The 17811-nt window shown below is 38.0% G+C and overlaps 1 protein-coding gene across 1 annotated transcript in view; it reads right to left on the bottom strand.

The window, feature by feature from the left end:
* Positions 1-386: 386 nt before the first annotated feature.
* The window catches only part of LOC129756074 (antigen 5 like allergen Cul n 1-like), a 41518-nt gene continuing 24093 nt past the window's right edge, over positions 387-17811 (bottom strand). The window contains exons 2-4 of the mRNA XM_055752827.1: positions 1068-1339; positions 762-1003; positions 387-701 (exon numbers count right to left, since the gene is read on the bottom strand). Coding sequence (XP_055608802.1) covers positions 443-701; positions 762-1003; positions 1068-1339 — 773 coding nt within the window. The 3' untranslated portion in view covers positions 387-442. The remainder of the gene's footprint in view (positions 702-761; positions 1004-1067; positions 1340-17811) is intronic.

The following is a 17811-nucleotide window of genomic DNA, read 5'->3' on the forward strand; positions in this document are numbered from 1 at the left end:
AATTGCCTTCTGATAATATGCATCAATGAAGTGCATCCGACCGGCTCGATTCGACTCGATGCCGGCCGCCCCAGTCTGCCAGTCAGTCAATCAATGCTATGACGGTCGCCATATATGGGGCAAATTTTCTCACCCTAATGCGTTCCGGCGATCGCACGTTAAACTTTGCTTTGTGGGAGAATTATGGATTCTCAACACAGCTTAGACAATTGTTCGACAAAGTGCGGTCGCTGATCCGGTACAAACAGATAAGTTATAAGGTGCTGATCTTATTTACGATCAATTGCTGTCAAGCTTGTCTAACAAGTTCATGAGCGATATTACTTTGTACCCCCAGGCAGGGCTGATTCGGATATTCGGCGTTAGACTAATTAAAGACCTTAACCTTCCCGACACCCAAGTGATCTGTATTTTGGCCGATGCAAATTCACTGGAAAAACAATTAGGCTGCATAGGGCACTAGTTGCGGCACTTCTTCCTTCTCGTCGCAAAGGCCAGCATATTTGGAATTGCAGCCACTCTTGCACTGAGAGCAAGGCTCCCCAGCAGTGTAGATTGGCAGTCCGATGAAATCGTTGAACGAATAGTTACAGACGATGTAGAGCTGAAGCCAAGCGTCCGGCGTTTTCCATTGGCCCAATCCACAGCCAATTTTGTTGGCCTTATCGTTCGCAAGCACCGCAAAGTGGAACACCATGATGCTGGAATAAAATTTATTGACAAATCTTTTTTCAATTTTTTTTTCTAGGAAACATATCTACCTCTTGCCGGGATCATACATAGTGCTAACCATGTTGGCATTCACATCGTGACGTTCATCCCACCACATGGTAACGAACTTCGGAATCCATTCTTTGATATCGATCGAATCTGCTTCGGTAGCAATCCGGGCCAAATTCTGTCCTGAGTTCAGATACTTTTCGGTGTTGTGGCAAATGTCGTGCCCCCGAACGCATCGATTCGCGTTCATTTGGGCCGTTTCGGCCAAGTCATCGTCCCAAGTCTAGAGAAAAAACATACAACAATAACATTCAAAAGTTCTCTTTAAAACAATAATAAAACCTTACCAAAGTAGGCATGGCGGCGGCTTTCGGGAGCCAGCCCACTTTTCCGTTGGCCAGCTCGCTGCGATATTTGTTGTGGGCGTCCATGATTAGTTGTTTGTATTCGTCGGTCATTTCGATCTTCTTCGTTCCGGCGGGGCAATCCGACGATAGCTTGCCATCATTTCCGCAACCAATGTTCGGTTGTTTGTGCGGGGCGCACAGCTTCTTGTCGCAATAGTCGACGGAATCTGCGAATTTGAGGCTGGCGAGAACTAGGACCAATGAGATCCAAGCTGAAATGAAGTGCAACAAATATGTTAAATTATTTTGTATCACTTCATTTGATTCAAATTTTCAAAACCGCCTACTTTACAAAAACTTATGATTAATAAACTATCAATGAAATGTAACACTTTTTTTCAGTATGTTTGAGAATAAATGTTTTAAAAAATCATTGCTTCTTTTATGAATGAAAGATAGTGTAGGTACCCGATCAGGAGGAGAGAACAAAATTATATCAAGATGAGATATTTTGATACTAATTTATTTTCTATCTAAATGAGTTATAATTCAGTACTCGTAGGATGTTAAAATATCTCAAATTATATCAGAAAATCTATATGATCATAGCTAAATTCTATCAGTTTTTGATATGCTCCGATAAAGATTATATCTCGTTCAGATAGCATAGTTTGATATTAGGCAGAACAAAACCTATCAGAATTATTACTTATCTAGATATGCATGCTTTCTAGTGGAATGTAAATAATCCACATTATTTGCTGAAACCATGTTCCATTTATTATTATTATTATTAATATTTATTAAAGACCCTTTAACAATTGTCATTCGGGTCAAATGTTCCATTTATGGTTTCCTGAAATTTGGATTCTATTTCAAGAATCTGTTGAGCGAAACTCATTAAAGTACGGTTTGGGCCGTTGACTTCGATGTCCGTGTTTCAGAAAAAGTTGTTCGTATATCAAAATAAGATATAATCATTTTATTTAAGGACAAACCGAAAAAAATCTTTATAATTGAAAATGAGCTCAACCCCATTTACGTCTGTCAATCAGAATAAGATATAATTCATATTGGAGAAACTTAAAATCAAAAATTTTGAGTAATTAATTATAACTGAATCAGATGTAAATATCTTGGTTAGATACGTTTGAGTTATTATTTTGATATGCTCTCCTGATCGGGTATTTATTATTTCCGGAACAGTGTTTAGGAGATTTACAGAAATAATTTTGAAATAATAAGTAATTTCAAATTATTTCAGCTATTTTATTCTGCTATTTTATTCAGCTATTCAATTAAGAAAGCTTTAAATAGTCGCTATCATATAAGTAATGACCTTGACTACTTTTTTTCATTGCTGCATTAAAAATGGCGATTCATTGGAAGCACCTCTTTAAATTTAAGAAACCGATTATGAATCTAGTATAGTCTAGGCTTACCAGATACTATCAGAAAAAAAGCGGGACATTTCACGAAAAAAAGTGGGACATCGCCGAAAAAATCGGAACATTTTATAAACTCTTTAAACCTAACTTTTATGACCATTTCTATTCAGACGTATATGTGCCTTCACCTAAAATGGTTTATAGAAAGTAATAAAATATACACTGCAATTTTTTTTTATGGAAACCAGCAAAATTTTGGCTGGTTTTTGTCCCGCTGACTTTTCAGCCAAATTTCCAGCAATTTAATTGCTGGAAAAAACAGCAAACGTAATTGCTGGTTTCTAGCAATTCAATTTGCTGGAAAATCAGCAATCCAGATTGCTGTATTTAGTACAAAATTTATGTTTCAATTCAAAATTAAATATTAAATAGTGGCTGTGCATATAATCAGCAATGAAAAAGAATTAATTTCTTCCATTTTTAAATTATGTTTTGTTTATTTTTAAGAACTTTTTTTTTTTTAGTTTACCAACACCGGCTCTGGAGTGGAAGCTTTGTGCCAGAGTGTTGATCATTCGCTACCTGAAAAAAGAGTTCTGATAAGTATCTTTTATTAAATCTGTCCAATAAAAACTCACCCTTGACTTGTGTCTAGTTGCTAGAATATAGAGGAAAATAAAAATAATTATATTAATCCAACCAAAATTCATAAAATAAAGTCTCACCTTGCTTCAGCGTACGATAACAAACAAACTCCAATGTGACAACTCGATTGCTGATTTTCCAACAAACAAGATCAATTGCTGGAAAGTTCAGCAATTTGAAATCTGATTGCTGATTTTTCAACAAAAATGACAAGAACACAACCGATTGCTGAAAAATCCAGCAATTAGAAAACCGATTGCTGGTTTTCAGCAAAAATTTGGATTGCTGAACGTTTCCAGCAATTTGTTTTGCTGGAAATCGAGGCAAAAATTTACAGTGTACGATTTAGGAGAAACATCTGGAGCCATCATCATTTGGAAACAACTTAAAGAATATTTTCTTCAATAGTTAAATATTAACATTGCTAGAACGTGCTTAAAAACGCTTAACTAAACCATATTGTTTCGGTGATGCTATGCCTGGATATTTAACACAAAATTTAGGAAAAGTTCGGTCTTGCTTAGTAGCCCGGATTTTGTAGAAAAAATCCTGGATTTTGCACAGATTTATTCACATTATTTCCAAAACTGAACTAAACTCAAAAAAACTTAAATTGAGTTATTTTATTATTTTTGCGCCCAAAAACGATTTTTTTGAGCAAGTTTAATCCAAATTATTATGAACAATTTTTAGGCAGCCTAAAATAGGATTTAAAATCTGCTTATGTATTTTTATGTGAAACAATATTTTCATATGTATTGTTTTATTTTTTTATTTTTAATTATATAATTCCGTGGTGTTGACCAAATTTGTCCGAATATTGGGTTGAAAATTTGAAAATCAGATACCCGAATTTTGCGAGGTTTTGAGATAAAATTGTTCTTATTATAATTTTTATTTTTTCGTCCAAAAACGTTTTTTTTGTAGCAAGTTTGTTCTCAATAATCATGAACAGTTTTTCGGAAGTCTAAAATACGAATCTGTGGAAGTGTTTTGAAGTAAAAAAAATATTTTCTTGTGCATTCTTTTTGTTTTTTATTGAATAATTCCGTAGTTTCTACCAAATTTGCCTGGATTATGCCAGATTTTAGAATAATAATGAACGGATTCGCCCGGTCTGGATCTGAAAATTGTCTTGCAACATTAAATGTTAAGAACTAAACAGTGATTTAATCTTGTCTATTAGAAACTTCGAAAAAATCTCTGCTAATTTTGAGAAAAATACACAAAAAACATCATATTTGAATTACTCTCTGTGTTGAACCAATAAATTTCAATTGAGTCTAAATTTAGCTTTTTCCAGTGTAAGTCAGTGAAACTTCATAAAAGTGTTACCTGTTTAATTTTTATAGCCTTAATGGTGAATGTCATGTTCTCTTAGTAAGAATATTTCTAATTTTCAATTTAATAGTAAAATACATTAGAAAAAAAACTCAAGAGTTAATCGAGAAGAGATTTTATAAGAAGCGTTTTCGTCAAGCATGGACGGGTTGAGGCTACCACAAAAGTTTTCTCAGAAAAATGTAATTTTAAGAACAATCTTTCTTACATGAACATCAGTTTTAACCCTTATAAAAACAAATAAAATTTAATCACGATTCCATCAAACAGTAATTAAATCATTAAGCCTCGTCGGCAATATGAAAAGCAATTCCAACCTGGTTCTTCTTGGCAACTTGGTTTTAAGTGCGAGCAAGAATCTTTTTCAAATTCAATGACAAAAGATAGGGATGCCACCCCCATATTCCATGAATTCTTGCTGAGACTATCATGGTTGTAGTCAATGAGGTACACTATAATAAAGGTGGCGCAAAAAAAAACCGCACACTGCACGTCGGAGAAAAAAAATTAAATTACTAGAAACAAAGTCTGCGTCGCGACACGTCGTTGTCAGGGAGTTTCATTTATCCTAGTTCGAGAGAGAATTCTTTGCATTTGGAATGGTAATGATCAAAATTCCACAACAGCTTCACAAATTGCAACAAGTTGCAACAATTAGCACATTTTCACTCTCTCTGAGCACTGGTTTCTCTCATTTTAACTCAAACCTTCAAATTTTCTCTAACAAATTGAAACAAATCTCAGTTCCCCGATGTTAACAGATGAAAAACTTTACTACTACACTGAAAGAACTTTTCACATGAACGCTACGTGAAAATGTACATGGATATTTGCCATTATGAAAATCACGTGGAACCTATGTGAATTTCAGGTGACAATCAGAGCTCGCACAACAAGCAGAATTCACGTAATTTTCATATGTGTTGTAGGTGAGTTCTAATTGAAGGGTGTGTGAAAATAACGCAGATCGAATGTAAGTAGGGATTTGTTATGCTCAGAGCAGAGCAATTTTTCAAGGCTCACTTTTGATGTGACAACTTATTTTCTTTCACAATCACGTTGACCAAAGCTTGATTCTAGTCTGAAGTTGAAGATCAAAGCTTAATTCTAAAGGGCAAACACTAAATTATTGCGACACATTCAACAGGGCATAACTTTTATACCATTGCACTGTGGTCCGAAAGGGCTAAAAGTGGAACTTTTTTCTTAGCGCCTCTGTTTTTCATTTTATCTCTTAAGTGTCTTCAAAACATTTGCTTCTTTAAACATGCTTCATAACTTGAAATTATCAAAAGTTAGCCAAAGCCTACTATTAAAAAATTGAAAATTCTAACTTTTTTAGTTCAATACATAGAGCATTACTTTATAGTACAAAGTTGTAGAATACAAAAAAATATGAAACTTTGTTTAATACACCAAAACTCTATCTCTTTTCAGAGCAGAGTTATAAAGATTTTATTTTAAAAGTTAATAAAAAGTTAATTTTTTAAACTTAACTATAGTTAGATGAGGATTTACATGAATAAAATGTTCTAAACATTTGTTGAGACATTCAAATCACACGTTTTGCACAGGATTGCAACATTCTACGACGTTTCCTAGCCAACTTATTGCATTTTTAAGTTTTAGTTTCACTCAACTTCACGAGCGTTTATTGCAAAAACGTGCAAGTGGATTTTCAAAACTAATAAACCACATTGAAGCTTGAACTTGGTGCAACAAATTGGTGTTGGCACCATTTGTCTCCACGTGCTTATATTTGAACACAACAAGCATATATTTGATGTGTTTAACGTGTTTCCATACAAAAAAATGGAAAAATTGATTTCCAGGCTACGCAGATGCTACGCAAAACGAAGGCAGAAGGCAGTTGAAAATAATTTTTGTATGGAGACACGCAAAACACATCAAACCTTTAAAAAAAAAAAAAGGTCCACAGAAGCTTAATCAGCTCTCGTTTCTGTCTAAAGGGAATGCCCAAAATTAAAGTTCTTAAAGCTACTTTAAAGTTCGTTTAAGTGGCTCAAGAGAATGCTATTCAATCTCTAAAAGAATGTCAAAAAAATTCTAGGCACCGAAAAAAAAATTCGGTTGACAGATTGCTAGATTGCCGGTCTATCATGGTCTATCTCATTGATTTTAATTATAGCTATAGTTTTGACTAAAAAAGCTATCTACGCTTATTATTTGAAAGCATTAGTTTAATGTCATTTGAGATAATTGAATGGGTTGATCGATAGATTTTTTTCGTTTCAAGGACTTTCAGTACACTTAAAGGGTGAAACGGTCAAAATTTGGTCAAGGGAAAACGCGTGTAAATCGGTGAAATCGTTTATTTAAAAAATCAAATTAAATTTCTTTTTCAAGTTTAATTAGTATAAAATTCAGGAAAAAAATTCAGTTCGGCCTCCGCTTTTCCAAATCCAAATTGCCGGGCCTTACGCTTAACCCCTGCCATCAGATTTTGTACAGCCACCTTGTCCACCTTCTTCGCCGCAGAAAGCCAGTTTGCCTTGAACTGCTGCTCGTCCTTAGCAGTTTTTTTTTGGTCTTCTTTAGGTTCCGCTTGACAATAGCCCAGTATTTCTCAATTGGGCGGAGCTCTGCCGTGTTGGGATGGTTGTTGTCTTTGGGAACCACCGGCACGTTGTTGGCGGCGTACCACTCCATGGCCTTTTTACCGTAATGGCGAGATGCCAAATCCAGCCAAAACAGTACGGAACAACCGTGTTTCTTCAGGAAAGACAGCAGACCTTTATTCAAACACTCTTTCACGTAAATTTCTTGGTTGACAGTCCCGGAAGCTATGAAAATGCTGCTTTTCAAGCCACAGGTACAGATGGCTTGCCAAACCAGATATTTCATCGCTTGAAAATATCTGCTACCTTTCCCCTTCCTTTTGCCGTATAAAACTCCTGTCCCGGAAGCTGCTTGTAGTCGGCTTTGACGTAGGTTTCGTCGTCCATTACCACGCAGTCAAACTTCGTCAGCATCGTCGTGTACAGCTTCCGGGATCGCGCTTTGGCCGTCGTATTTTGTTTATCATCGTGATTTGTAGTCACTCCCTCCTTGTAAGTTGATAGTTTGGCTCATTTTTTGGCTCGATACACGGTTGTAGACGATGCACCCAGCTTATTTGTGGCATCTCGGAGAGAGAGGTTAGGGTTTCGATTGAAACAACCGGCAACTCTCTTTGTCGTCTCTGCGGCTTCCGGTTTTCGATTTCCCCCCGATCCAGACTTCCTGGCCGTCGACAAACGTCCCCCAAACACTTGAATTACATTTGTGACGGTTGATTTGGCAACTTTTACCGATTTTGCCAGCTTTGCATGCGAGTAGCTCGGATTTTAGCGGTGCGCGAGCAACATTTTGATACGCTGCTCTTCTTCCTTGGACTGCATTTTGACAACTGAAGAGTGAATTCCAAAATCAAAATAGAAGCAACATTCTACACACACAAACACACACACACACACACAAACACACACACACACACACATACACACACACACACACACACACACACACACACACACACACACACACACACACACACACACACACACACACACACACACACACACACACACACACACACACACACACACACACACACACACACACACACACACACACACACACACACACACACACACACACACACACACACACACACACACACACACACACACACACACACACACACACACACACACACACACACACACACACACACACACACACACACACACACACACACACACACACACACACACACACACACACACACACACACACACACACACACACACACACACACACACACACACACACACACACACACACACACACACACACACACACACACACACACACACACACACACACACACACACACACACACACACACACACACACACACACACACACACACACACACACACACACACACACACACACACACACACACACACACACACACACACACACACACACACACACACACACACACACACACACACACACACACACACACACACACACACACACACACACACACACACACACACACACACACACACACACACACACACACACACACACACACACACACACACACACACACACACACACACACACACACACACACACACACACACACACACACACACATCCCCGTGGTGCAGAGTGGAAACGTGTCTGCAAGTCCGGCGTATTGCAGATGTACGGCCAAGAGAACTACACCAAACCCACTAGAGGCCGTCGACGGGTCCCGCCAAACCCGCGCGGAAGAAGTGGTGCACCCGGGTACTTAGGTACCAGTACTTGGGTGTGAGTGTGATGGTCCAACACGCTGTCGGGGGGTCATGACCCTGATATGCGGATGCGACCGGAGGGAGAGCGATCGCCAACTTGTTTTGCGCTTCGGTGGGTATAGACCCGTCTCGCAAAATGAGTAGATGCGCAAAGTGGTGGCCAATGGTGGGCCGATCACTTAGGGACGTGTTTACACGTCAGTGTCCGAGAGGCACATTCTGCCGGAGGTGTCAGGGTTCGACACGCGTTTCGGGAATTGATGCGCCCAAATCGCGAGTGTGACCTGATGAGGGCGTTCTATAGCCCGATCTGCGCTTCGGGTGGTGAAGCGCCCGACTTGAAGATCGGGTAGTTGCGCTGGGTGGTGACTTAAGTCAACACTATTTGTGAGTTCGGAGGAGTCTGAGTCCTACACGTGGCCTAGGGGGCTTACCCCCCCTACCCGCGTGTTTGAACAGAGAAAGTGCCGTCGACAACTCGCTTTGTGTTTCTGGATCTTGGACTGGATTCACAAAGTTAGTAGTTGCGCTACGTGGGGACCTCATTCACACGATGAGATGTCGGGTCCTAACTCGTCAGAGGAGGGGTCGCGCATCGAGTTGTGTTAGAATGAGGCTATGCTATCAGAGGGTTCGGAAACGAGTATTGCCTTGGAGCGCACTAGCGCGAAATGACCTCCCACTATTGAAGCAAAGTGTGTCAAACAGTTCGAGGTGGGAACAAAGGTCAGTGGCCCCAGGTGGACTTTATGGCGTAGGGGGTACAGTGTTCCTTAGCATTGTATCATGAGTCGTCCAATTGCACCCATGGACCCAGAGTAGCAAACTGGGGGGACGCGGTGGCTCGCCGTGCCTTGGAATGCAATCCGTAAAATGGATTTACCACCTGGGTTAACAACTAATAAAAAAAAACATACACACACACACACAATTTTCATCATCATTTATTCGAAATTCGAAACATTCTTACTACATGATACATATTTCAACCTTCGACAATTTTTTGTTGGCGTTGATTTTCATTGTATCTACATATTAGTACTGATATAAACAAAAAATACCATGACAAAAAATTACAAGCATTTTTGACTTGTCGCTTAGAATTCCCAAATATGTTCTTTAAAACACCTAGAAGTATACTGAATGGTGCGCTAGAAAGTGTTTGGCGAACGTTATCGAACTTCTTGAACGAAGTTGCATTAAATGCGCTAAGAAGTTCCGTTATCGATATTTTAACCTATCAAAAGGCGATGGATGTTCCTCCTGTGTAACTTTTACGTGACATGAGTCACCTGAAGCTCCCGTAAAATATTTGTTCAGCCAATTGTAAACTTCGGAAATACATCTTTAAGTAAAAACGTGAGTTTTGGTTGCTTGGGAATTTGGCTGGGATCTTGAAAAGAGGTTTTAAAAATGTTGTCTACCTATCTTGAAGAGAAGTTTTGCTAGTAGTTTCCTAAAATTAAGCTTCACACATAACAAATCTTTCCCAATGCCCATTAAAAACTTTCCCTTATTTTTCTTACAAAACTTTAAAACATTGAAAATGTAACTTGGGGAAAATCCGAATACCAGTTTGGTAATTCTAACAACTGAACTTTTCACTCTGATCCATAGCAGTTCCAATACCAGCACTAATGCTCCCACAATCCATCCACCCACCAGCACCATACATAGTGGGGCAACCTCGTTCGCGGTAAGAAAACGACTTAGAGCCGGAGATTTCTGCGCATTGAAAACTGCCTCATGATGTTCCATCTTGCTTAACAGGCACCGGCTATACCAGAGTCGCATTAAACCTGTTTCAAAGCAAATGCGCTCCATTCGAAACAATTTTTGCTTCAGAAGGGATCTTGGACGCATCAAAACTCCATTTATCTTCATTTCTATCTGGTAGTCGGGCAAAACGCTCACCAGAGTGTCTCCAGTTTCAGGATCCAGAAGGCTTCTGTGGTGTACGATGAGCTGTACCATCTGAACATCCGTTATCGAGGCTCGATTTGTCGATTCTATAGTCGTGTTTCTAAAATTTACGCTTGTTGTTATCAGTGCTCGAAACTCCGGGTCTCTGTACCGTGCTTCGAGGTTTGCGGCTGATGAATATCCAACTCCGACCTCTATTTTTATGCCCAATGATCTTAAATCATCCAGGTTTTGAGGGTCAGGCAATCGGGGGAAGCTGGTCAGTAGTGACATCAACTTGTTTTCATAGGTGTTGGTAAGAAAGAAAAAAAGGGTTATCAATGCGATTTGAATCATTTTTTCCAGAGATTCCGCTCTGTGGAGATTGAACCGTTCGAAGCCACACAGTGGAAGGAGTACGAGATCATTTTTGAAGTAGCTTGGAAACAGGATCATTACAATGGTACATGCGAGTAAGATCGCAGCGACCAGTATCCAAAGTTTACTCTCGAATGGATACTGGAAAAGCTCGTAGGTCTTCAGAAGACGACCCCTGGGGACAATTACCACCAAGCGAACTGGTTCACTGAAGTACAGCAAATTTTCTGCGAAACCCATTATTTCTGCAGGGTCCAACAATAAATCGTAGAAATTTCCTGCCTTGTCAACAACTGCTCCTAGTCTACCGCAGCCTTCAGCACTTTGACATAATTCCATATCAGCAAATATTGATCCATTGAAGCGACGAGCGTATTCCTCGAGCAATTTACAAACCGATCCTACGAGGATTGGGTTAAATCCTGGTCGCACTACCGCACACCATGGGGTGTGACCTGTTATGCGGAATCTTATAGCTGATCCAGCCATGTCCTCGGTGATGTCTTTAAATAAAACCGAAGAATCAGGCTGAACCCGATCGATAAACTGCTTCTTGTAAGTATTATGATAGATCACTTTAGCAGATTTTAAATGTACGTACACAGATTTCCAAAAGAAAAGAGATAGGATTTGTGCCAGGCCCTTAACCTGAGCAGCAAGGCCATCGCAAAGCACAACTGTTTTGGTATCCGATTCCAAGATAGGCGATAACATCAACTGCAGAATGATGTACTCGGGTATCGGTTTTGCAGCGTCTATGTAAAGTACCAGCAGGGAAGGTTTTCTATCAATTGCGCCTACAAAATCGGATCGTCTGATCATCAACACCCGAGGAACTTCAAACAGCTTGGAGGAGGAAATAATTTCACTCAGAATTCCCCGCTCGAAGGGTACTCCGGTGTCGACGTGGACAAACCAACAGCTGAAAATCATCTGCGGCGGATGGTTTCTGAAATGGTGTTCGATTATGTTCACCAGATACGGAACATGATCCTCGTACGTTGGTTGGCCGTTTCCTGAAGCCACCAGCAGAAGCACGATGAAAATGGTACGGAATGACATTGTATCGATGACTGATTCAACATTGAGTGTTCACGTTGGTTTTCATTTAAGCCACGACAGAATGTAATAATTTTAAGTGTACTATGATGAGCCCTCTTCGGTAAGGACTATTAGTTCGTTGAAAAAAAAATCCGTCAATGGAAATAACTTTTATGACCTTCCGAATAGCAAAGATCATGGTATTCAAATAACTGAACAATGATTTTCAACTTCAAAATCAACTTAACCGTAGCATATAAACAAAGGGCGAACACGAAATTAAAGCGACACTGAAAATGTCATGCCAATTTTCTTATAATGATTGGAATAAAACCAAAATTTAAGGGTAGTTTTATACACATACTAGCTGATTTTACCCGGCCTTGCTCGGGTCCACATAAAATATAAATCGAAATGAGTCGTTTGACTTTTTGAAATTTTGAAAGCTTTTTGTTCATCATTATAACAAATTGGACCATGTTTGGCCATGTGAGCTTTGTAAGTTTTGTTAGTCTTCTTAAAGTTTTATTTGGGATTATTAGCAAAGTTTGTTGTTTTCATATTATTGAATAACTAATAGTTTTAGGTTTCCTAATAGAAATTTGAAAAAATTTCCCTTGAATGCGTATCCATTCTATCACGAAAAACATTTCAATCCGAGGTTGCCAGGTTGAATTAAAATTTGAGGTAAGTCCGGTCTGGCCCGGTTTCCCGGATGTTGTTGCAAAAAGACCGGATTTTGCCCGGATTTATTCACATCATTTTTAAAACGTAACATAAACTGAGATTTTATAATTATTATAATTTCACATTTTTACGTTCAAAAAGAAGTTTTAAATGGCAAGTTTTAGAAATAATCATGACCCGTGTTTGGAAGCTTGATATACAATTTAAAATCTGCTGATGTGGTTTGTTGAAAAAAAAAAATTATTGCAAGTTTATTTTTCGTTTAATTTACTGAATAATTCCGTGGTTTTGACCAAGTTTGCCCGGATATTGCCAGGAATAGGGTTTGAACATTTTGAAATCAAATGCTGGATTTGGCCAGGTTTTTTGATAAAATTGGCTGGATTTTTCCGGTCCCGATACGGCAATTCTGGCTTACACCCTAAATTTTTTGGGAAGCTTGAATTGAATTAAATTTTTTTTTATCAAATGATACCATTTTTTTATCTTTTCCATGGGTTATCTTATCCCATGTATTAAGCTTGTAAACAAATGTCAACGACCTCATTTCGAGATCTCCCGTAGAATGGAAACCCATTTAAGTTTTATTTTGTACTTAGAAATTTCTAAATAGATTTCCGCTGAAACCTCTGCTAGTTTTCAATGTGCTTTTTAAAATTTCTTATAATTGGATGGTATAATTGAATACATCGATGATCAATAATAACTTAAAATTTTAAAATTTACAAATGAAATTGAATTGTACAAAACTAAAAACTTCAGATTAAATTACTAAAAGTCTCGTGCGTTGGATTTCGTTTTAATTTTTGGCATAAAATGGCATAAAGTTGGCATAAAATGAACGTTTAATAGTCTAATTCCTATTGTAAACTAAATTCCTACACGGCAATCAAAGTGTTGAAATCGCAGCCTTGAACCTACAACCCTCAGTTTTATTAATTGTTTCCCTATTAGGAATTCCAAAAACATGAAAATGGATGGTTCCTAAAAGCTGGTTGGAACATTAGTTTTCATTCTAAATCAGTCAACTGAAGAAGTCAATTCATAATGAACATAAATTAATGTATCCATACTTTACACACTGCATATTCTAGAAGATTCTCAACCACTGTTTTTCTCAATATATTTCTAATAGGCGAGTAGTTTTTTTTATCCTAGGTAAATGAAGGCTCATTATTGCAATCAAATGCCTCGCACCGGTACCACGTGCTTTGAACAGTAGAAGGAAAAAACACCCGCCAAAATTTCTCCTTTAAAATTTTTTATGCTCAGCAAGCTTTGATGTGCTTTCGAGTACACGTGAACTTTGGATGGACGTTTCCAATGCCTGGCCCATGGTGATGGTGAAAACAATCCCGCCAAAGGAAACGAAAATCGGTTGACAAATGGGTGCCATGACTTTTGATTCGTGGGAATAAAAACGTAAGTTGTATGGAAGGGTCCCTTTTCTTCGATGGGAGGGGCCCAAAACTATTACCTCGACCTTTCTCATGTCCGTTTACATCACTGTACCAAATTTCAAGCTGATCGGTTAAGCGGTGTGGATTTGTATAAGGTGCATATATATATACAAACATATATAGCCCAACTCATCTTTATATATTAGATTTACTTCAAAAATCAATAGAAAAGTTAATAGATGGAGTCTCGAGTGTAAAATTGAACGCAAGTTCGCTTGACGTTCTCCATCAAAGTCTTTACAGCAGGCATGTCAAACTGGGGGCTTGCGGGCCGCATGCGGCCCGCGGCTCTGTTCAATGCGGCCCGCGTAGCCCCGTCTTAAATTTTCACAAAATTCCCTACTACACAGAAGTACGCTGGCTTTCCTGCCACAAAATATTAAAAAGATTTTTTTTGCTACTAGGGGAAATAATATTATTTTTGGAAATGAAAGGTGAAGCTGTTTAACATTTTCAAGCAGACGACTGGGTTCAGGATTTGGCATTTGACGTAGATCTCACTGCACAGTGGTGCAGAACATCAATCTAGCTGTACGAAATTAATAGCGCCCAGGGATGAAGAGATAGACATTCGGTGTCTTCAGCAACATTGTTCAATTTTACATGGAGCATATTCTAGTATCAAAATTTTTGCCGAGTGGTCCACCAAAAGCGAGATAAAAATGCTAACTTTTTTGTTTTTCAAATTAGGGCTTTGATGTCTTCGACAAAGTTGTTTATCTGATCAAAATACATAAGTTTGTTGAATATGTCAAAGTCCTATCACATCACCCTCAGAAGTTACAGTCAAAGTAAAAAAAATCTCATGAAAAAACAGTTTTTTGAACCTGACGCGTTGTAGATTGAATGAAATGGTTCGCTGTCTTTGAAACAAAGTTGTAACAAGCCACGATCTACAATTGTCTCATACATTATGATGGGTTTAAAAGTTGCTGAAGCTCTATAGAAAGCATTTAGTGTATTTTATTGGCAATTTTGGAAGGCTCTTCCATCGAAAAGTGCACATTTTCGCAATACCCCATTTTTTGTGATTATTTTTGATGATAAGCGGAACTATTTCCATTTAAAATTAGCGGGGAACTCGGTGGAACTAGTAGAGACTTGAATGATTGAAAATACACGTTTTGTATAAAAATTACCTATTTTACCAATAGAAAAACCGCTGAAAACATTTAATTTATTAATAAACTGTTGCAGTTTTCCTTTACATAGTTTGTTTTATTAAAAGACGTTTAAATTCGATTTTTCAAATCATTTAAACTCAAAAAAAAAATCATGGAACTAATCTGTTAAATTTGGTAGAAGCAGTTATATTGTACTGGCAAAACCGGTTCTATTATTCATTTATATGATATCAAATACTTATTTAGTGCTCTACCAAATTTAACAGATTAGTTTCAATAATGATTTTGGAGTTAAAATTATTTAAAAAAAAAGAATTTTAATGTCTTTTAATAAAACAAACTATATAAAGGAAAAATGCAACAGTTTATTAATAAATTAAATGTTTTCAACGGTTTTTCTATAGGTAAAATAGGTAATTTTTTATATAAAAGTGTATTTTCAATCATTCAAATCTCTACTAGTTCCACCGAGTTCCCCACTAATTTTGAATGGAAATGGTTCCGCTTATCATCAAAAATAATCACAAAAAAGGGGGTATTGCGAAAATGTGCACTTTTTGATGGAGGAGCCTTCCAAAATTGCCAATAAAATACACTAAATGCTTTCTATAGAGCTTCAGCTACTTTTAAACCCATCATAATGTATGAGACAATTGTAGATCGTGGCTTGTTATAACTTTGTTTCAAAGACAGCGAACCATTTCATTCAATCTACAACGCGTCAGGTTCAAAAAACTGTTTTTTCATGAGATTTTTTTTACTTTGACTGTAACTTCTGAGGGTGATGTGATAGGACTTTGACATATTCAACAAACTTATGTATTTTGATCAGATAAACAACTTTGTCGAAGACATCAAAGCCCTAATTTGAAAAACAAAAAAGTTAGCATTTTTATCTCGCTTTTGGTGGACCACTCGGCAAAAATTTTGATACTAGAATATGCTCCATGTAAAATTGAACAATGTTGCTGAAGACACCGAATGTCTATCTGTTCATCCCTGGGCGCTATTAATTTCGTACAGCTAGATTGATGTTTTGCACCACTGTGCACTGGCCACCTGCAAGATTTGAACTTAAAGCTTCATGGAATAGAAAAAAATATCATAACTGCTTGCGATGATGTAAAAAACTTTCAAGCTAAGTTACGGTTATGGATCAACCAAATTTCCAAAGAAAACCTTGTGCTCTTCTCTACGTGTCAAAAACTGAAAAGATCAAATGAGGCTGCATCATTTGGTAAATACGTACTTCACCTAGAATCGTTTATTGATGCATTCAAAAGCCGTTTTCGTGATTTAAATTCATACGAGCAAGAATTTTTGTTGTTTTTTTCTCCATTTTCGTTTTTTCCTAAAAATGCTTCTGACAATTTGCAACTAGAGTTGATAGACCTGCAGTGCGATTCTTTACTAAAAGCGGAATACATTGAAGTGGCTGTACCAAAATTTTACAACTATTTGCCTGAACGCTACGTTGAGTTACGGAAATTTGTAGCTGGAATTCTTGCTATGTTTGCAAGTAGTTATCTATGTGAGCAGTTTTTTTTCCATAATGAAAGCTACAAAAATTCCTCATCGTTCGAGATTATCTGATAAAAATTTATCATCAATAATGAAGTGTCAGTGACAAATAAACTTCAACCTGATAGGACAATAGATATGTATAATGAATTATAAGAGTGTTAAACATTAAAAGCTCACATACAAATTTAACGCAAAATTTCATTCTAAGTTAACTTATAACTATATTCCATTTTATTGTATCTAATCTTTGCGAAACCAATATGTTATGTTTTCTAACTGATTTTGGCTGCGGCCCTCTACGTCATAGAAAATTTTTAATGTGGCCCGCACACTTAAACGAGTTTGACATGCCTGCTTTACAGTGTCATCCAGTACCAGTTTCTCAGTTTTTTTTCCATTTTCTTAACATGTCCTTCTCGACGTCGGCTGTCTTCTTGCTCTTTTGAAGTTCCTGCTTCATTATTGCCCAGTGCTACTCCACAGGGCGCAGCTCCGGACAGTTTGGCGGGTGTATGTCCTTTGGAACAAAATGGACAGAATTTGCCTCATACCACTCCATGACACTTTTAGAATAGTGGCGTGATGCCAAATCTGGCCAAAATAGTGAAGCTTCTTCGTGCTGCTGCTAGAACGGCAAAAAGCGCTTCTCGAGGAACTCAGATTTGTAGATCTTGCCATCCAGTTTGCCCTTTGACACGAAAGATTCAGGCCTCCCAAATGAGACATTCGACACTTTGAAATTTTTTTTCTTTTTACATTTGTCGGCTGTTGGCTGGTAAATGGTGGATAATGTGCAACACGAGACCCCATAGTGGTCATATCACTACTCCTATCTCTACCTCCCCGTGGTACCGACTGGGATGCGAGTAACCTAAGCGGAGATCGGGTACCCAACCCCGGTGGATGCTTTGGTCGCATGCAGACTGAGAAGGTGGCCG

Source organism: Uranotaenia lowii, chromosome 3 (genome assembly GCF_029784155.1).
Source record: "Uranotaenia lowii strain MFRU-FL chromosome 3, ASM2978415v1, whole genome shotgun sequence".
In the NCBI taxonomy this organism is placed as follows: Eukaryota; Metazoa; Arthropoda; class Insecta; order Diptera; family Culicidae; genus Uranotaenia; species Uranotaenia lowii.